Source organism: Moschus berezovskii, chromosome 12 (genome assembly GCF_049115385.1).
Source record: "Moschus berezovskii isolate FMDL1 chromosome 12, NW_MosBer_1.0, whole genome shotgun sequence".
NCBI classification, from domain to species: Eukaryota; Metazoa; Chordata; class Mammalia; order Artiodactyla; family Moschidae; genus Moschus; species Moschus berezovskii.
In genome coordinates, this window is record NC_142471.1 from 39,945,359 (window position 1) to 39,966,842 (window position 21,484).

Consider the following 21,484-nt stretch of genomic DNA (forward strand, 5'->3'; position numbering starts at 1 on the left):
GTTGCGTCACGCAGTGAGCTAAAGAGACTGCGCGCAGTCAGTAAGAGGTGGGTGGAGGGAGCGGGAGGTTTGGGTGCTTGAATTTCACCGGCCCGGAAGGGGACCTGCGCGCTTGAGGTGTCCAGGGACTGAGGTACGGCTCCCTCGGGCCGACAGGTACCGCGATACTCTGTACTACTGACTGTCGGCCCTCTGGGGCCGCTGCCGACGTGCGGGGAAGGTCGGAGGCTACGGCGCTGCAGACTGCGTCACGGCCTGGCGGCCCGTCAGTTTTCTCCTGCAGGTGACCCTGTGGAGCGGGTGGCGGCTGCGGGACCTGGGTAGGCGGGCAGGGGCTCGTCGTCTCTGCCCTCTTCTTGGGCAGCGAAGTGCTGATTCATCTCCGCGGCCTGACGGCCCGGCCGCCGCCCTAGTAGATAAGGGGATCCCGAGTCTGGTGTGCGAGTTTTGCAGCCCGGCTCCCTTCCGAGTTTTGTGATAAGGGTGAACTTTCTCTGAGGACCAAGCGCCTGAGCTCATGAATGTGCACGGAAGTGTAAGGGCTCGGTAACATTACCCATTCTGTAGCTAAGGCACCTGATTTTCAGAGACCAAACCTGTGCACGAGGCCACTTTTTTCTTAAAGTAGAAGCAGAATTGCCACCTTGGAGGCCACTGAACTGGCGTTCCTCTGTAGGTGTATTGAGGACTGAGAGGCACAGCAACTTTAGGCTGAGATGATGTAATGGCGTGAAAGTGCTAGAAGGACATGATATTTTCCCAGAGGATATTTGTCAGTGTTGTGCACCTCGCAGATCCCGTGACAGATCTGGAAATACACTTAGATATTTTAAAGCAAGGATTCTTAGCTTTCAAGGTGCCTGTTAAAATACATGTAACTTGTGTCTAGAAATCTACTTCAGTACCTTTAATATTTTTATGTTTTGTTTCGAAGGGAAGTAATACTTAGCATGGGCTTCCCAGATGACTCAAAGATGACGTATCTGCCTACCAATGCAGAAACCTCAGGTTCAGTCTCTGGGTGGGGAAGATCCTCTGGAGAAGGATATGGCAGCTTACCCCAGTATTCTTGCCTGGGAAATCCAGGACAGAGGCGCCTGCCATGCTGCAGTCCATGGTGTTGAAAAGAGCCCCTTGGACTTAACCAACTAAACTTGGCATGTTTGGTTTCCACTGATGTTTTTATAGCCTTGAAAAGTAATATGACCTTGAAGAGTTAATCATTTCTTGTTTGGATGACATTTTTCCTCTGCTCAAAGTTATTGTTAGCTCTCTTTTATAATTTCCCACTGAATACTGGTGTAAATCTTCAGCCAAAACCACGTTTATAAAATCCATCACACACCCTTTTAATTCTCTATTAACCACGTAACTCAAACAAGTTATTTCTCTTGTTACTGTTCCTGTTGAGATTTAAGCCCATTTTGGTGATCTATCTCAAACATTTTGTGGGATGGATTTCTTGAACTAACAAGAAACAAGCAGAGTATTTATTATTATCGTTTTAAAACGTCTCTTTACTTGATCTTTTCTACTAGGAAATGACTGACTTTTACCTCTTCTATGTCTTTCCTTCAGTTGGTTAATGGGTTATTTTTTGTCTGTCTCTAGCATTTCAGATCTGCTTGGTAAACCTGGTGCACCACCATGCTGGCCGCAAGATTTGTGTGTCTCCGAGCACTGCCTTCCAGGGTTTTCCACCCAGCTTTCACCAAGGCCTCCCCTGTTGTGAAGAATTCCATCACGAAGAATCAATGGCTTTTAACACCCAGCAGGGTAAAGATAATATTTTTATATTGTCTGTCTCTATGGTCCTGGGACCTTTTTTTTTTTTTTTTTGACAAAGCATGAAGCTCCCTATTCTATCATTAGTGATTAACTGAAACAACCCTGAAAAAGCCCCAAATCAGCACTTTCTCCCTGTTGGTTTCTTACCATTCTGTTACATTCTTATCACATGTGAGAAAGAACTTCTGTAACTTCTCCTTTATTTACAGCTCTTGGAGTTTCTCATTCAGATAATTTAGAATTTGTGAAGGATTAAGAGCTGTATCGTTCAACAAAGAAATCGTGGATCCTGTTGTCAAAAGCTTAAGACCCTGGGAATATTACCAGCTGGCCAGTTGCTAACCATATCATTTCAGTTCTTGCTTAGAGTGGTAAAATTAAATCTGTCAGGTTAGAGAGAAACCCACTCCCTTTTATTCTAGATTTCTGCTCTAGTATTCAGATTAGGAGTAAAAATTTTGAAATGTGAGGTAGACGGAAATGTACAGAAGCTAAGAGAGACAACTTTTTTTTTTCTTAAATTAACTTTCACTGTTGAAAGAGCTGAAATACAGGTAGAAGTCCTTTCTCCTTTTGGCTTTGTGTTGAGGGAAGAATTGAGCCCATTTCCCAGAAGAGAAATGTAGTTAATACTTACTGAATGCATATCTTTTAAAAGTTAGTGTTTAAAATGATAAGTCTAGAGATATAAATAAAATTCATAGTTGGTGAAATAAGTAATTCTGAAACGAACTCAGAAGTTAGATTGTAATGAATTAGTGAATCACTTCGAAGCTAGAGTACAGGTAGGGTCTGTATTTAATTTTTTAAAGATTAGCTAATCTTCATTTATAGTGAAGTTACACACATAGAAAGTATCAAGTTACTTTTTACAGAGTTATCTAGAGTGTCAAAATCCCTATGTCTCTTTTGCAGTCTCTTATACAGGGTTCAGGTTACCATTTTTCTAAATTCCATATATATGCGTTAATATACAGTATTGATGTTCTTCTTTCTGGCTTACTTCACTCTGTATAATTGGCTCCAATTTCATCCACCTCATTAAAACTGATTCAAATGCATTCTTTTTGATGGCTGAGAAATAGTCCATTGTGTATATGTACCAAAGCTTTCTTATCCATTCGTCTGCAGATGGACATCTAGGTTGCTTCCATGTCCTGGCTATTATAGGCATTTAGAACAGTCTTTGGGACTCTGTGGGAGAGGGTGAAGGTGGAATGATTGGGGAGAATGGAATTGTAGCATGTATATTATCATAAGTGACCAGTCCAGGTTCGACGCATAAATTTTCCTCTGTTCATTTCTTTGCATTTGTGCTTTCCTAATAAAAATACTTTTAACTGTAAAGAAAAAAAATAAATAAATAAATAAAAAAATAGAGTGTCAAAATCCTCTGTTTTATTGTTAACATTCTTTTATGTGGGTGGTATGTGTCTTTGTTTTCATTTATGTCAGGAATATGCTACCAAGACAAGAATTGGGATTCGACGTGGCAAAACAACCCAAGAGCTCAAGGAGGCAGCTTTGGAACCATCGGTGGAAAAAATATTTAAAAGTAGGTGGCAGCCTTTAGTTAACTCTTTTTTTGTTGTTGTAATTTATTTTTTATTGGAGGCAAATTATTTTACAATATTATATTGGTTGGTTTTGCCATATAGTGACATGAATTCGCCCTGGGTTTACGTATGTTCCCCCTCCTGAACCCCCCTCCCACCTCCCTCCTCCCTTTATCCTCCCTCTGGGCCATCCCCGCATGCCAGCCCCAAGCATCCTATAACATGCATCGACCCTGAACTAGTGATTCGTTTCACATATGACAACATATGTGTTTCAATGCCAAAACTTTCACTGTTCGCTGATGACATGATCCTCTACACAGAAAACCCTAGAGACTCTACCAGAAAACTACTAGAGCTAATCAATGATTACAGTAACGTTGCAGGATATAAAATCAACACACAGAAATTCCTTGTATTCCTATACACTAATAATGAGAAAATAGAGAAATTAAGGAAACTATTCCATTCACTGTTGCAACGAAAAGAATTAAATACTTAGGAATATATCTACCTAAGGAAACAAAAGACCTGTACATAGAAAACTATAAAACACTACTGAAAGTAATCAAAGAGGACACTAATAGATGGAGAAATATACCATGTTCATGGATTGGAAGAATAAATATTGTAAAAATGAGTATACTACCCAAAGTAATTTATACATTCAATGCAATCCCTATCAAGCTACCAACGATATTTTTTGCAGAACTAGAACAAATAATCTCACAATTTGTATGGAAATACAAAAAACCTCGAATAGTTAACTCTTAAGAGGCCCATGAACAACCTCCTTAAAATGTATGCAAACTTGTGTATATGTGCATCTTGTGAGAAAAAGGGCAGTCATCCTCAGGGATCTGATGACCCTAGAAAGATTGCTACTTGGCTCTGGACTCAGTGGTTCCCAGTCAGATTTCTTCCAGAAAAAAATTTTACTTTCACCATTTTGTTTAAAGGATTATAAGTTATTATTCTATAATTTGAAAGTTATAATCTGTTAATGAAGTTCATTTGAAGTTGTGTAGACTCTTACTCAGACGTAATATTTGTATATGTTTCAGGCCAAGAGTAAATCACCAAAACATAGGTGTTAATAAAAACCTGGTTGTTCAAGAAGGGCCCATTTAGGGCCTCTCTGGAGAATCCCAGGGACGGGGGAGCCTGGTGGGCTGCCATCGTTGGGGTCGCACAGAGTCGGACACGACTGAAGCGACTTAGCAGCAGTAGGAAGCAATACCTTAATGAAGTCAGCTTAGTTCACAGTTTGGCTTTCAGCTTTGCAACCTCAGAATCTTGATTGGTCATCTACCCAAAGTCAAAGAGCACTACTTAACACCCTTGCAAAAGGTTAATACCTATCTTCCCTGACTTAAAATGGGGTTACATCTTGATAAACCAATCATAAGTTGAAGATGTTCTAAAGTTCAGGATACACTTAATATACCTAACCTTCCAAGTATCATAGCTTAGCCTAGCCTACCTTAAATGTGTTGAGAATACATAACATTTGCCTAAAGTTGGGCAAAGCTGTTTTATAAAGTGTTGACTCCTTCGTCTGATTTGTTGAATCCTGAAGGTAAAATACAGACTTGTTGGGTAAGTACAGAATGGTTATAAGTGTATGGGTTGTTTACCTGCACAATCAACTGGCTGACTGGGCACTGTGGCTTACTGTCACTGCCCTGCATCACAGGAAACTATTATATTGCCTGTCAGTAACCCAGGAAAAGATCAAAATTAAAAATTTAAAGTGTAGTTTCTACTTGAATGCATATTGTTTTTGCATCTTTGTATAGTTGAAAAATCTTAAGTTGGGGACCATTTGTATGCAAATGGGAGAGAGCCCTACGTGGCATTCCTCAGGGCATTTCTATTGGTCACTTGGCCCTAGAAATCAAATTATATGAGTCATCTCAGCTCATAGTAACATTCTTAGTGAACAGATTTTGACTAAAGGGAGTAAGAGGCTCCTTGTTAATATCTCCATCCAGTTAATAGTTGGTAAATTGTTTCTTTCTCAGTAGTGTTGAAAATAAGAGCACCCTCTCCCTTGATTCAGCTGCATAAACACTAATTACACTTTTCTTTTCTTTTTTTCTTGATCATCTTTGTTAATAGCACTGTATAACATTTGACTGAAAATGTTCTCATCTTTATTTTCTAAGAGTGCCATGAGAATATACATCTCTCATGAATAAAATAGTGTGTATCACAGAAGGACCCCTGCATCTACAGATAACACTGCGTCCTCAAATTTTGTTAGAGTGAAATTACAGATTAATTAAGTCTGATCATGTTAGTCAAGACAGCAGTATTAATGTGCATGTCCTGTGTTCTGCAGTTGATCAGATGGGAAGATGGTTTATTGCTGGAGGGGCTGCAGTTGGTCTTGGAGCTTTGTGCTACTATGGATTGGGAATGTCTAATGAGATCGGAGCTATTGAAAAAGCTGTGTAAGTAAATTGTTCCCAAACAATTCTAGCCTTAAAGCTTCCAGTTTTCTTCTCATCTTTATCTTTTGCCACTTTTGGAATCTTTTATGTCCAGTGTTCAACTGTGTGGAGATATACATGAATAAAAACAATCTATTTCCTTGGCACCTATTTATTCAAAGTAAATAGAAATCTTTACCACAGTTATATGTGTTTAAGCAAGCAGAAAATGTGTTGTTTTGTATATGTACCAAGTGCTTATATGTATTTTGTTACTTTTTATTGTAACTCCAACGTACACATCATCATTTCCTAGATAATGGAATAAAATTTAGAGCAGTAAAATGCTCTAAACTATCCAGGTCTCCCATTCAGTAAATGATTCAACCAAGATTCATTTTCATAATCCTGTAAGTTAACCATATTGTGTTTCTTACAGAATTTGGCCTCAGTATGTGAAGGATAGAATTCATTCCACTTACATGTACTTAGCAGGAAGTATTGGCTTAACAGCTTTGTCTGCCATGGCAGTGAGCAGAACTCCCGCTCTCATGAACTTCATGATGAGAGGCTCTTGGATAGTAAGTCGGCTTGTTTTTGTTTTCCTTTCCTACTAAATAGCAAGAGATTAAATGAAAACTATTGGAGGAGGGGTATTAAGTGGAAAGAATATCTTACTATATTAGATATGTTTTTGTTCAGGTAATATATGAATTGTGGGTGCAGCTGAAACAAAGTAGGATATACATTCTTAGGCAAGTCAGGTATTATTCATGTTGAATATGTACTGAACTGATGCCAAAATAATTATAATCTAAAATAATTGTTCTCGGATTTTCAAAGTGGTTTTGTTACACCTCTGTCTAACAAGAATAACATTTTTTAAAGATTTTTACATATTTATTTACTTGACCGTGGTGGGTCCTTGTGGCCGCACATGGTCTCTCTAGTTGCAGCATGCGGGGCCCACTCTCCAGTTGTGGTGTGTGACCTCTCATTGCTGTGGAGCACAGGCTCTAGGTGTGTGGGCTCGGTAGTTGTGGCTCCTGGGCTCTGGACATAGGCCCAGCAGTTGTGGTGCACAGGCCTAGTTACTTGTGGCATGTGGGATACTCCTGGACCAGGGATCAAATAGGTGTCCCCTAGCATTGCAGGGTGGATTCCTAACCACTGGACCACCAGGGAAGCCCAGAATAACAACTCATTTATTTCCAGTTGTCTGTATGTTGTATGTATGTATGTATGACAATAGGGGGCGCTCTTGCTAATTTGATCAAACTGAAGTAAGCACAAGGCCTTTTAATGTGCTAGGGGAAAAAAGGATTCTGTTCATTATTCTTCATCTTTTTAAGCATAGTCTATTGGAAGGACTAACTGAACTTGGAACTTGTGGGTTCTACTTTGTTGTTGTGTAAGGATCAGTTTTTCTTAGTAATACATGTCTTTCAGACCATTGGTGCAACCTTTGCAGCCATGATTGGAGCTGGAATGCTGGTTCAGTCAATATCATATGAGCAGAGTCCAGGCCCAAAGCACCTTGCTTGGTTACTACATTCTGGTATGTTGTTTTAAAATTTTATTAAACAGTGTTAAATACTACCTTTTTTGGTGGCTCTTCACAGTCGTAAATGATACACACACAATTTAATTAAGCCTCTGGTCTACTAAACACTTAGAGTTTCCTGCACTTATTCCTGGTTGTAGTATTGCCAGAGCTCCATTCTGGCAAGTTAGTGTTTCTGATCCTAAGACCATGGACAACCCCAGTGTTACACTATTCTCTGGTAATAGTTTAGATAGGCAGAGGTTTCTTTTTTATGTATTTTGTCTAATACCAGGAGGATTTCAGATCTGGTACACATCACTTGAGAATTGTTCTTACTGTGTATCTTTTGGAAAATAAAATACTGAAGGTCTCCACCAGGGACAGACGAGGTAAAAATAAGAGCAGAGGTGTTTGCAGTGGAATATAGGGAAGAAAACAATCAAGAACATCTTTGGAAATGTACTTCTAATTAGCTGTACTTCTGTACAGCTAATATGACACTACTAGCTGGATCGATATTTAGATAGATCTTGACACAAAGTTACCGTGGGCAAGGCAGAGGCTGTCCAACCCTGGTATTCTGGAACAGTTTTAATATTCTTCGAGGTATTTGTAATAGTCTCCTTGATTATGGAACAACACATGCTTGTTTACGTAAAGTACTTTCCATGGCAAGTATCTGCCTCTGGGTTGAGTAAAGAGCCAGCCAGGTGCAGAACCAAAACGCTTCTTAGATACATGTTCCCTACTACAAAATAAGACAAATTCTATAAGCATTTCCATGAAACTTCCAGGGAGAGAGACTGAAATGTTTTTAACATGGGTTAGTACGTGGAAATTAGGCTTTGGACACCCAATATGATGAATTTCCAATGTGAAATACATCATTTATATTCATGTGCTGTCTTTTTGGGTGAATATGAGACAACATGACATCCCAACCTTGGCTTTCAAGTCTCTCTCCCATTAGGTCTTAGGTAATTCAACCATAGGTATTTTCCATGGAGCTTTGCAGGACGGAACTTTAGTAGATGGGAGGACAGTGATCCAGTATTTTCTTTTAATACCAGTATCCTGCTTTTAAGAAGAAAATTATTTATAACATAGTATGCATTTGCTGCTTTTTTAAAAAAAGTTATTTTAAGCCTTTTCTTCATCTCATTTTTTCCAAATGTGAATGTTATTATAAAGACTTGGTAGACTCAGATCCAAATAATGAGCTACATTGAATTTGACAGAGTTACTAAAAAATCTAGACTAGTGTTTATACTTGTGAGTATTGACTATTTGGCTAGAAATGGTGTTACTGTTGTGATTGAGAATTTGGATAGGTATAAGTTTTAGCACTCCGGGAGTTGGTGATAGACAGGAAGGCCTGGCGTGCTGTGTTTCATGGGGTCGCAAAGAGTCGGACACGACTGAGTGACTGAACTGAACTGAAGTTTTAGCTTAGGAGTTTGGGGCTGATGTTAGCTAAATGAGGAGAAGACTTCGTAGTCCCATTGTTTAACAGTAAGCTCTAATATATTCAAGAGGCAAGTTAGTTAGAAGCATTTTCCCTTTGGTTGTTATGTAGTAAATGCTTAAGTGCCCACTTGCTCTTTCTCCAGGTGTGATGGGTGCTGTGGTGGCTCCTCTGACGATATTAGGGGGGCCTCTTCTCGTCAGAGCTGCGTGGTACACGGCTGGCATTGTGGGAGGTCTCTCCACCGTGGCCATGTGTGCGCCCAGTGAGAAGTTTCTGAACATGGGGGCACCCCTGGGTGTGGGCCTCGGTGTCGTCTTTGTGTCCTCACTAGGTAAGCCACTATGCTTTGACACTTGGTTCTTGATGTCCTGAAATCATCTAACATACCCCAGTATTCTAATGGAAAGAATGCAGTAAGTGTCATTTTTAAAGTTGATTAAAACATATATGCCAGTTTGACTGGATTTACTCATTTGGCATAATGGCAAACCATTATTATTGGTTTTACCAAATACATCTAAAATGAGAAAGTTGATATGGAGAAGATGAAAATTGATCTGATGCAGGAGCCTTCCTATTATGTGGGCAGGTGACCCATGCAGGAATGAGTATAATGGGTTTTGAACTAAATGTATTTAAAACTAGACAGTGCACAAATGTTTCCTTACCTGTGCAGTATACCAAAGAAAAAGTTTTGTGAGTAATGTTGATTACAAATCCCAGTTAACAGAAAAATCCTTCCAAAAAATTTTTTTTCCCATTTTGATTTCAGGATCAATGTTTCTTCCACCTACCACTGTGGCTGGTGCCACTCTGTACTCAGTGGCAGTTTATGGTGGATTAGTTCTTTTCAGCATGTTTCTTCTATATGATACACAGAAAGTAATCAAGCGTGCAGAAGTAGTACCAATGTATGGAGTTCAGAAATATGATCCCATCAATTCGTAAGTAGCCTTGCATGTCTTTTCTTCGTTGTATAAGGACCTTTGTGTTGGTTTGGCCTGTTTGTTTTATGACTGTTAGTTTCCAAGGGCTGCTGTAACAAATTACGTACACTGGGTGATTTACAACAACAGAAGTTTATTCCGTTCCAGAGTCCAGAAGTGTGACATCAGGGTATCATCAGGGCTGGTGGTTCCAGGGGAGCATCTGGTCCAGGCCTCTCTCCTAGCTTCTTGTCGTCACCAGCCGTCCTTGGCATTCCTTCGCTTCTGTCGCTCTGACCTCTGCTCCTGTGTTCGTGTGATGTTCTCCCTGTATCTCTCTGTCTCTCCTCAGTTCACTTCACTCAGTCGTGTCCAACTCTTTGCAGCCCCATGGACAGCAGCACGCCAGGCTTCCCTGTCCACCACCAACTCCCAGAGCTTGCTCAGACTCCTGTCCATGGAGCTGGTGATGCCGTCCAGCCATCTCATCCTCTGTCGTCCTGTCCCCTCCTGCCGTCAGTCTTTCCCAGCATATCACGTCTCTCATAATGAGGCCATATTGGACTAAGGTTCCCCCTTCTCAAGTATTACCTCTTCTTAATTCACATCTTAATTACATTCACAAAGACCCGAAAATAGGTCACATTCACAGATAACACAGATTAGGACTTGAACATATCTTTTGAGTTCAGCTTGCAACAATGAAGTTTAGTATTTTATTGCTATTATTGTTTGGTCTGGTCTCTCTCCTTAGTAAGCTATATGTACATGAAACATTTTATTATATTGCAACTAAATGTGATAATTAGGTGTGTATTCAGTTGATTCAGAGTATTGTACCTATTTTTGTTAAGCAGCCTTATAAAACTCTTGTTGGTAAATTATTTTTGTAGTTTATATTTAACAGACTTTAAAAGTGAAGAAAAGATATATTAGTCAAGTGTTGTTTTTGGAAAGTGTACATAATTGACTTAATTTTTGATCAAAAAGCCTATTTTATTAAAAATTCCATTTCAGAAATATTCAGCTGTGTAGCTGATGTTAAGTGTTGTATAATGATGGTGTTTCCTTTCCTTGGTGTCCCCACCAAAGTAAGTTATTTAAGTAATTTCCATGAGTTTCATAGTGTCTGTGACATTTCTAAAATAACTTATTTTTCTTTATTTAAAACTTATATAATGATTTTTTTTTAAGTGTTCCTATAATGCTTACAGATTTGTAGCAAGTTTCTTTGGAGGTGATGCGGGGAGGCAATGAGGAAGTATATTATATTTTAAAATGCCAGACTTGTGTCTAACACATTTTTGTAAAGGTGTTTCTTTGGTCTTGTTTTGATTAGTTCATTGTCTATCACCCTTTTCTTCTTTTTTTTAGCAAAATAACTGTACTTAAGAGTACCAGAGAATATAAAGATTTTGTTAAAACTGCCCTTCAGCAAAGATTAATCTGCCAAAAGAAAATCTTGACAGTTTGCTAGTCTAGGACTTCCTTTTTTGTTGTTTAGTCACTAAGTACTGTCCCGACTTTTGCAGCCCCACCAGCTATAGCCTGCCAGGCTCCTCTCTCCCTGTGATATCCCAGGCAAGAATACTGGAGTGGGTTGCCATTTCCTTCTCTAGGGAATCTTCCAGACCCAAGGATCGAACCCACATCTCCTGCCTTAGAAGACAGATTCTCTACCGTTGAGCCACTAGGGAAGCCCAGGACTTCTTTAGTTGACATCTTTTTTAAAATTTCCATTTCATATACCTCGGACACATAATGAGTATTGCTCTTTCTCTGTTTCATTAAGGAATAGTTTTTGTCATTGTTATAAGAACTACATCATATTTAATGGACATAATTTCTTTTCTAGGATGCTGGGAATCTACATGGATACATTAAACATATTTATGCGTGTTGCCACTATTCTAGCAACTGGAGGCAACAGGAAGAAGTGAAGTGACCCAGCTTCTGACATCCTTAATACATCAGATATCTGGCTTGTTTAATAGGGACAGATATTCATTAAATAGTTTGTACAAGCAGCTTTCGTTGAAGTTTAGAAGATAAAAACTTGTCGTCATGTTTCAAACGTTCCAGTAATGTGATGCTTCAGGTCTGCTTTTCTCCTGGAGAATAAATTCGTAGTTCTCTTCCAGATAGCACATGCATTTTCAATCTCATGTCTGAGTAATTCTAAAATGTTCTAATGATTGTGAAAACCAAGGTTTTTGTGCAGGAATTTGAGTGTTTTATCTATTTTAAAATTTATTTGGTTTAGTGAAAGTTCACAAATTGTTTACCTGCAGTTTCCTTTTTGGAATGTGGAATATTAACAAGTAATGTCATAAGTGATGAAAGGATTTGGTAAAGGGACCAGAGAGAAGTAAAAGGTCACCTGCAGTTTTTCTTTGAATACTCAGCACTTAGGTAATGGTGGTGGGTAAGGGAGTCTGGACATCTGGAAACAAGTCATGGCTGTTTCTCTGCTGAACCTACCAGACACATTGAGCAGATAGCAAAGACATAGATGATTCTCCTGGCTCTCCTTACAGTACAAATGGGATCATGGTTGACTTCCTGTTGTCTCACGCTCTTAGGAGAGTTCGCAGTGCTAACCACATGGAGAATTCCTGTTATAACATGTTATGTTGTAAGTCTTACTTTTGAATCACCTGAAACAAAATATCCTTAAAATACTCAACACATGAATGTTGTTGCATTCTAAGTGTACAAACAATATGTGCATAATTGCTGAAAATTTTTGCAAATTTATTAAGATGCTTAGAGGAGTGCATGCTTGCCTTTCTCATTTCTTCAGGCTTTAAAGCTTTTATCAGAAAAACCTGTTCATGATTTATACTTGAGATTATGAAAGTTTTTCCCTTTGATTTCTTGCATTCAAAAAGGAAGGCAAAGTGAGGCTTTTTTCATGAACTATATCAATCAAAAATGTAATGGAGAAAATACTTCGTTAGAGTTTCACCCTGCCAGAATTTTCCTTCTCCATAGACTGTTATCTTGTGCCCTTGGTAAATTTTTTGATGCAGAAGAGTTATTTCTGGAAGTTCTTCAGAATTAAAAAAGTGTATGATTATTGAGATGGTGTATCGACAAATATTTATTATAGTAATCCAGAAAAAAACTATTCTAACCACCTCACTTAAGGATGTTTATTTCTGAATAATAAAGGTTATAGTCAGATGGTGATTGGTCTGTAATTTTTCCAACTGAACCATATGCATACCAGTGAATAGGGGTTTTGTTCGAGAATGCAACTGACTGTCTTACTGACATAGTTGTTCTTTAGTCACTAAATCATGTCCAACTCTTTGTGACCCCATGGACTGTAGGTCACCAGTCTCCTCCGTCCATGGGATTTTCCAGGCAGCAATACTGGAGTGGGTTGCCATTTCCTTCTCCAGGGGATCTTCCTGACCCAGGGAACGAAACTGCATCTTCCTACATGGGCAGCCGGATTCTTGACCACTGAGCTACTGTATGTCATGATTATAACCATGGTACTTCCAGCTAGACTGCATTTATTTGAACCCTAGCTTTTCTATTTATTCCTTTTGTGACTGCAGGGAAATTATTTCACCTCTCTCCCCGTTTCCTCGTCTGTAAAATGAAGATGACAACAGAACTACCTCATAGGGTTAAGAGGAAATGTACGGGCACTTAGTAAACACTGTCTAAGCTTTACCTGCTGTTGCTGGCTGGTTTTGAAGGTGGTTTTTTTTTGTTTTTTTTCCTTAAGAAAGACCTGTGGAACATCTGTATTTGTTTTCCCTTGTCTCCCTTAATCTTGGTCTTAAAGTGTAATCTTACAGGTCCTGTTGTTGTCAGTCATGTTTTAGAATTCAGTTTATATCCTTATATTTGCATGGTATCATACACAATGCAAAATGATGTATCTCAACACTGGGTATCAGGCAAAGGCTTATCTAGAAAATCGGGGAGGGTTCATTTTATTGTAGCTAAGACAATGAAGACTTTATAAAGTAAGTTATATAAAATATGAATATAAATTATTATAGTAGGTCTAAAATGATAATAGAAAATCTCTAGTTCTCTGGCTCCTGTTAACCACTGGGTTTTTGGGTTTTTTTGCTTCACATGACTCACAGGGAAGAGTGGAGACCTACTGATTGATAGGCTTTAGGGGGAAAAAGAACGCAATGACACCCCACTCCAGTACTCTTGCCTGGAAAATCCCATGGACGGAGGAGTCTGGTGGGCTGCAGTCCATGGGGTCGCTAAGAGTCGGACACGACTGAGCGACTTCACTTTCAGTTTTCACTTTCATGCATTGGAGAAGGAAATGGCAACCCACTCCAGTGTTTTTTCCTGGAGAATCCCAGGGACGGGAGAGCCTGGTGGGCTGCCGTCTATGGGGTTGCACAGAGTCGGACACGACTGAAGCAACTTAGCAGCAGCAGGGGGAAAAATATGTTTCTCATTTTCTAAAGAATCCAAAGTGTTAAAGGATAACTGAGATACGTGATTTTAAAAAAATCACACAAAATAATAAAGGTCTGTTTGGTTTGCTTAGAATGGTATCTAATGAACATTCAGAGGGCTTGAGTATAGCAGACACTATGCTAACTGGACCCAGGCGAGACGATAATGAGTAGAAATTGCCTTCTAAAGCACAGCAACCTCATGTAAACACAACCAGTCTATTGTGATGAGTGTCATAAGAAGAGTGAACAAAGTGTGCTTCTAAGATGTCCAAGGCAGAAGTCTTCAAGAGTAAACATAGAGCATATAAAAAAGGCGGGGCACTTTACACAGCAGCAATGCAATGGAGTCAGGGCAGAGACCTGGGGAAGATGGCAAGATATGAAGCCCAATTTCCTGCTCACAGCTGGTGGTGGGTGCTGGCCTAGAGCCCTGGACTTTTGAGTATTTTATGTGCATTTTAATTGTTAGGATCTAGGCAGAAAAGCCGGAAAAGGCAATGGCAAGCCACTCCAGTACTCTTGCCTAGAAAATCCCATGGACAGAGGAGCCTGGTAGGCTGCAGTCCATGGGGTCGCTACGAGTCAGACATGACTGAGCGACTTCACTTTCACACATTGGAGAAGGAAATGGCAACCCACTCCAGTGTTCTTGCCTGGAGAATCCCAGGGATGGGGGAGCCTGGTGGGCTTCCGTCTGTGGGGTCACACAGAGTCGGACACGACTGAAGTGACTTAGCAACAGCAGCAGCAGGCAGAAAAGCAGGCATGTTTTCCTTAAAATTGTTCATCTGTGTAGGATGTGTCCCAGTTAAAGTCCCTGAAATTGAATACACCCAAGATCTGTATCATTCGGATAGGGTAGGAGGATCCAGGTATGTTGTTAATAGCTAATGACTGAATTAAAATTTTTCCATGTTGTATGCTATCCTTTGTGTGATCATAACATTCCTTTGAGCCAAGCACTGCTTCCCCCATTTTGCAGAGGAGTAAACCAAAGCCTACAGGTTCAGTCTTTGCACAAGGTCATAGCTGGGAAAAATAAAGTGGTCGAGTTAACCAGTTACACTGGTAAGTTTGTGATGAATGCCGTAGAGCTGAATTCCTATTTGAGAATCAGAAACTGTACTAGTTAAATAGGTTGAGGTTTAGCTGAAAAGACTAATACCTAGAATGTTAGAATTTTAGTGTTTATCATAAAGGCATTGATATCATTGAAGGGTAAATGGATGGTAATCCATGTTTTACTTCCTAGATCCTAATTTATAGAGGACCAGAAACTCTTTTTGTGTTGCCCAGACCACTTGGAGCTACAAAGCAAGCCGTTTATTTAAGGTTGATGTAATCAGTAAGATGAAATCCTCCTTAAATGTACTCAGTTTCACTGTCACTCAAAATGGAAGCCATTTTTCAGGAAAGGATAAAAGTTATGATCTTGAGGACTTTGTATTTTTTGAAACAGTTCAGGAAGATGGAGAAAGTTCTCTCAGTATTATTAACACTTGAAAATAGCAAAAGGAGCATTTTGTGTCTATCAAAGATGAAATAAGTGAAGAGTCTGATGGGGGAAGGAGGTTTATACTTTTAGCTGATAGCACACAGGGCTGCTACCAGTTAGCACAGTGGCGGGACCAGCACAGTGTGGTCCCTTCAGCCTCAGCATTCCACTCTGCTTTGCTCAGCTTGTGTTGCTTCCTCACCTAGTGGAAAATCAGCCCTCCAAAGGGGCCTCTCAGTCCTCTGCCTTCAACTGGGAAGTTGTGTTGTAACCTTGCTGGCTACAGTTGGAAGCCTTTGGGTAGGGGAAGGGAGGGTCTCTGTGACTACGCCCAGAAATACAGGATTGATTTTTTTCTGGCAGGACCAACCTGACATTCATTCTCATAACTAGGCAAATTCAGACAATTTTTAAATATCTAAATGCTTTCCACTAAGTACTTGTTAAAATCTGCCTGATGACCAGTAAGTGTGGTGTCAGCTGACCATCCTTCCAGCCTAACCTTCCACGTGCCTGGAAAAGGTGGACTGCTCACCTGTGCACCCCAGGGCAGTTTTACATAGCATCACAGGGCTTGGTAACCTGAGGTTCTAATGATGATCTCCTAGGAGGTGTCATGTCTTGATATATTAGCGTGTTAGTCATGCTACCTGTTCTCAGATGCAGTATTTTTCACACTTCATTTCTGAAACGTGTATTTGATTTTGTAATTTTTCCCCCACAAAACCAAACAGCTTATCTTTAAATCAGTGGCATCTTAGAATTGAAGAAATAATGGTAGTTCTCAGTGATTTTTCTATTTCTCATAGTTCATTGTCCTGTAAGAACAGGGATCTGATGATTCAGAGGGAATCTTCCACAAAAAAAGTATGAACAACCTAGCCCCACCCAGTCATGTACTTAACACAGGCTAAATGGACTGATTTCCCAGCAATGCAGAATGACTTCTGAACAGAAAGGCCAGTGGTGGCTGAAAAAGAAAGCTTTTGTGCTTTGGTATGATCTGTTCATATGGACAGTAGGGAATTAACAAGTTGGTTCAGTTTGGTACTCCTTGAAGGAATGACCTCCTAGCACTAACTCTGGAAACGAACCAGGACGAAGGAGACCCGTTTTTGCCCTCCTGTCAAAGCCCGGCAGGAAACTTCTCAGCTAGAAGATAGCATCAGATGGGCAGAGGCAATGGGTGGTGGCCAGAAGAGCTCTCGAAGTGAGAGACAGCCACTGGCCCTGGCCCTGATGACCTTTGAGCAGGGAATGCTGAAGACAAACCTTTACCATTGGTGGGAAATTTCGGGGCTGTACACAACAGCATTAATCTTTACACGTCACTTTTTTAAGAAGCCGGGTGAAGAGATAGTCACTCTATTTGGTAGCAAGTTGTTAAAATAGGAGAAATGGCAACAAACCAACCAAGGTAATTGTGGAGTAGTCATTCAGAAGCTACAAAAGCATTATCCAGATTAGCCACTCCAGGAGTTCAGAGAAAGAGCAATTATGTAAGTGCTCACAGGAACACAGATGTCCTGCGTACCACAGAAGGGTTGGTAGCTGGAGGGGGCTCCCAGCTTTGATGCCAAGGGGCATGTATGGGGCAGCCTCCACACAAGGCATCATGGGAAGTATCCTGACCTACTTTGCAGAGAACCCAGCCTCTGCCTGCAAACCAAATGTGTCTGTGCCTAATTGTGTGCTCACATATTATGTCGCCATTGTACTGGGTGCTTCAGAGAAGACAAGTGCAATCACCTACCTCATTTAAGTAGAAGAAGCATTTAATAAAGAAGTTGGGGTCTTCTCTGACAGTGTAGTGATTAGGACTCTGAGCTTCCACTGCATGGGGCATGGGTTCAGTCCCTGGTTAGGGAACTAAGATCCTGCATGCCCTGAGGCAGGATAAAAAGAAGTTGGAGAAATTATGACAAGATTTTTACTCTTGTTAATTCTGAGTGGCAGAAAAATGGGCATTTGGAAGGGAAATGGGGTGTTCAGTATCTTTTTCAGTATCAGTTCAGTTCAGTCGCTCAGTCCTGTCCGACTCCTTGCGACCCCATGAATCAGCACGCCGGGCCTCCCTGTCCATCACCAACTCCCAGATTCATTCAAACTCATGTCCATCGAGTCGGTGATGCCATCCAGCCATCTCATTCTCTGTCGTCCCCGTCTCCTCCCGCCCCCAATCCTTCCTAGCATCAGACTCTTTTTCAGTATATCTGCCCCTAAATAGTTTTGGGGGAGCTTCCCTGGTGGCTCAGTGGTAAAGAATCTGCCTGCCAATGGAGGAGACATGGGTTTGATCCCTGGGTCGGGAAGATCCTCTTGATAAGAAAGTGCCAACCCACTCCAGTATTCTTGCCTGGGAAATCCCATGGAAAGAGGAACCTGGAGGGCTACAGTCCATGGGGTCACCAAGAGTCGGATGTGACTTAGCAACTAAATATCACAACAAATAGCTTTTTAGAAAGGCAAGTCCATAGGGAAAGAAAATATATTGAAACACTTTAAAAGAAGCTTTTCAGATTTTAGAAACTTAGTGGGAAAGCAGAACCTCTCTCCACCCTGTGGCCTTTGGCACCATCTCGCCTGAGTGGGACTGAACCCAGAGTCTTCAAGGGCCTTGAAGCGCTGATGTGCTGTGTCTGCAGTGATGTCAGGGTTGAAGTTTAGCCCAGGACACAGAGCTCTTGCCGCACCTTACACATCCACCTGGTCCTGGTGATGCTAGGCGTGGGGGTGACAGTAAGGAAGGTGACACCTCTTCTGGGAAGCCTGCTGCCAAACTTGCAGAGCACAGAAGAGATGCTGACAAACAGGATCCATCCCAACCCTACCTGCAATTCTCCAGCTCCAAGCACTGGCAAAAGTGGAAAATCTTAGCATCCTCCTCCTCCTCCTTACTACCCAAGGTAATGGCACTTGTTCTGCTGGTCCTTTCACCCTTCTCCATCAAGGTCCTCATGAGTGAGTGGGTCTGCTATCAGTCATTTAGACCTGAACTTCAGTGTGCTTATTTTTTCTTTGCCCTGAATCGTGGCAAGAAAAGACAGTCATCATTTCGCATTGAAGCATAGTACATTCTTGAACACAAGTGGGAGGCTGGTATTTCTTGGAGACAGGTTGCTATTGAAAAAAGAAGGGAAAGCTTTGCATTCCACTGCTGGCAGCTGACTGCCTAATGGAACAAAATCTTCTTTTCATATAACACAATGCTTTACCATCCCACTTTCTCAAAGGGATCTCTTCCTTTCCAACTCCAAGTACTGTTTTACAGAGGAGCAGAGAAACTGAGGAACAGGAGTTGAGCAACTTGTCCAGAGTCATACAGCTTAAACATGGCAGGGCTCTGCTTAGAGCCTGGATCACGTGGCTGTAGAGCCTGGGCTTGTCACAAGTGTAGGGGAAGGTAGGGAGACAGCGATGGCAAGTGTCCTGAGTCCCCTGCTGCTGCTGCTGCTGCTGCTAAGTCGCTTCAGTCGTGTCTGACTCTGTGCGACCCCATAGACGGCAGCCCACCTGGCTTCCCCGTCCCTGGGATTCTCCAAGCAAGCACACTGGAGTGGGTTGCCATTTCCTTCTCCAAGGTATGAAAGTGAAAATTGAAAGTGAAGTTGCTCAGTCATGTCCGACTCTTAGCGACCCCATGGACTGCAGCCTATCAGGCTCCTCCATCCATGGGATTTTTCTAGGCAAGAGTACTGGAGTGGCTTGCCAGTGCCTTCTCCCCTGAGTCCCCTACTCCAGACTAAAACCAAGTGGCAGGTATGAAGGGGTGGAGGCGAGAGGCCAGGAACTCCAGTAAGAAAGCAGAAAGCCAAGGGACTAGTCCCATTAGAGACTCAGAGATGGTGGCTTCACAGGTGCTACAGCACCAGCGTGGAGCAGTCATAGGATGGAAAAGACAGTGCCTTCTGGTCTCCTTTGGTGACTTCATGGTGTGGGAGAAGAGATCATTTTCTGGCGTGTGCCTATGGAGGAGCCAACAGGTCTGCTAGCAGCCACCAAGGTGAGACGGGGTAGCCCACAGCCGTGACTGTGGGTAGGCAGCGGGAGAGAGGCAAGAGTAGTAGTGGAAGGATTCACAGCATCTTTGAGAACCGAGGGGACCAGTGAGGACAAAGGTGGAGGCAGCAGACCCTGGATTTACCAGTCTTGACACCAGCAGCAGAACAACCCAAAGGCAGGTAAGATCCAGTGAGTTGGAGGCTCATGAGGAAGTTCAGATTAGCTGTAAAAAATAGAGAAAGTATCAGGTTTGGGTGCAATTTGAAGATGGCATGTAAGCTAAACATTAACATCATGGATTATTTCCAACTGAGTTCTTCTGGAACCAAGTCAGGAAAGAACCTCAGCTTTGGAGGCACAAGACCTGGTTCCAAGTGAGAAGTTACCATAACATGTTTAGGTGAAAGAAAATTTTCCGTTCCCTTGTTGCAAGATGGAAATGAAATGCCTGCATCCCTAAGGTGGGAGGAGAATTAAATTAGAGGACAATTGAAGGCCCACACCAGATGCTGACCCCACCCTGTATTATAAACTGACCTGCAATTTGCTGGGCAAATAAAAGAGGGAGAGTCATTTCTGATCAATCACGGGGTCCATAAAGCATCCTTGAAGAAAAGCGTGATGGCCAAGAGTAAAGTGAGGGACACGAGCCAGAATGTTCTTACCATAAAGGGCTTCAGGCATTTTCCTAATTGACCTCAGAAATCACAGACTTAACTTGAAAATATTTGCTTCCTTGTAAATTCCCCTGTGTGTTAGGTGTGTCTCCGGAGATTTGTTTCTCAGGAAGGCTGCCAAGTGTTCCAATTCATCTTTGGAAAGGATTCAAAGCCTCAAATTTGATTATTTTTGTACCCAAACTTCATATGCTTAAAAACTAACAGGTGTTCCTGTTAAAACACTTCTCATTTTCACCTCTCTCAGTTCGACATGAGATTTCAAATATTCTAAAGAGCCAGAGGTGTTTCTTCCTTTTTTAAAGAAGTTGACAGCTATCTTTGAAATGTTAAAAAAAAAAAAAAAACAGGTGAAAAATCTGTGAACAGGAATTGTCTCTGGGGAGTGGGATTTCAGATGGAATTGATACTTAATACCCTGTGTTATTCAAATGAATGCATCAGAGATTGCTTCAGTAATTTTTTAGAAGCATTTAAAAAGGAGGTGGAATTCTGACATCTGCATCTACTCTTCCCTTTAAACATATGGTCCCAGGAACACCTGAGAATCTGTGAATCGTATGTGTGAGTGTGTAAGTAACAGTCTCCTGAGATTGCCAGTTCTTCTTGCTCTTAACTGTTCAGTGTCCCCATGGCTCTGTTCTATGGTGACAAAAAAGCCATACTGAAAACCTAATGTCTATTTCTGACTCTATGGCTGAGTGGCTGAGGGTTCTGAGAAAATTACCCAAGTCCTGGCTTTAGTTAGAGTGTGAATCTCAACAAATCTCTTCACTAGCCTGGGTTGTTGTTCAGTCGCTCAGTCATGTCTGACTCTCTGCGTCCCCATGGACTGCTGCATGCTAGGCTGCCCTATCCACTATCTCCCAAAGTTGTTCAGATTCATATCCACTGAGTCGGTGATGCTATCTAACCATCTCATCCTCTGTTGCCCCCTTCTCCTTTTGCCTTCAATCTTTCCCAGCATCAGAGTTGTTTCCAATGAGTTGGCTCTTCCCATCAGGTGGCCAAAGTATTGGAGCTTCAGCTCCTTCCGATGAATATTCAGGGTTGACTCTGTCCTAACTTCTGCACCACTGCTAAGCAGTGAGAGTTCAGCTTGGCCAGTCTTTACTCCCTCTGCCAAGTAGCTTGTTCCTTTCA

General features: G+C 41.3%; 1 protein-coding gene across 3 annotated transcripts; it reads left to right on the plus strand.

Annotated features, from left to right (window-relative positions):
• The first annotated feature begins 17 nt into the window (after positions 1 to 17).
• GHITM (growth hormone inducible transmembrane protein) lies at positions 18 to 12,911 on the plus strand. Of its 3 annotated transcripts, none has more exons than XM_055425319.2 (9): positions 18 to 133; positions 1,612 to 1,776; positions 3,244 to 3,343; positions 5,689 to 5,800; positions 6,219 to 6,360; positions 7,229 to 7,337; positions 8,936 to 9,124; positions 9,566 to 9,737; positions 11,575 to 12,911. In XM_055425319.2, the coding sequence occupies exons 2-9, from the start codon at positions 1,648 to 1,650 to the stop codon at positions 11,657 to 11,659; spliced, it is 1,038 nt and encodes a 345-aa protein (XP_055281294.1). In that variant the 5' UTR covers positions 18 to 133; positions 1,612 to 1,647; the 3' UTR covers positions 11,660 to 12,911. The 3 variants fall into 3 exon arrangements, with proteins under 3 accessions (XP_055281294.1, XP_055281295.1, XP_055281292.1); XM_055425320.2 differs by having other exon boundaries at positions 29 to 156; XM_055425317.2 differs by lacking the exon at positions 18 to 133 and adding an exon at positions 144 to 283.
• Positions 12,912 to 21,484: the final 8,573 nt, after the last annotated feature.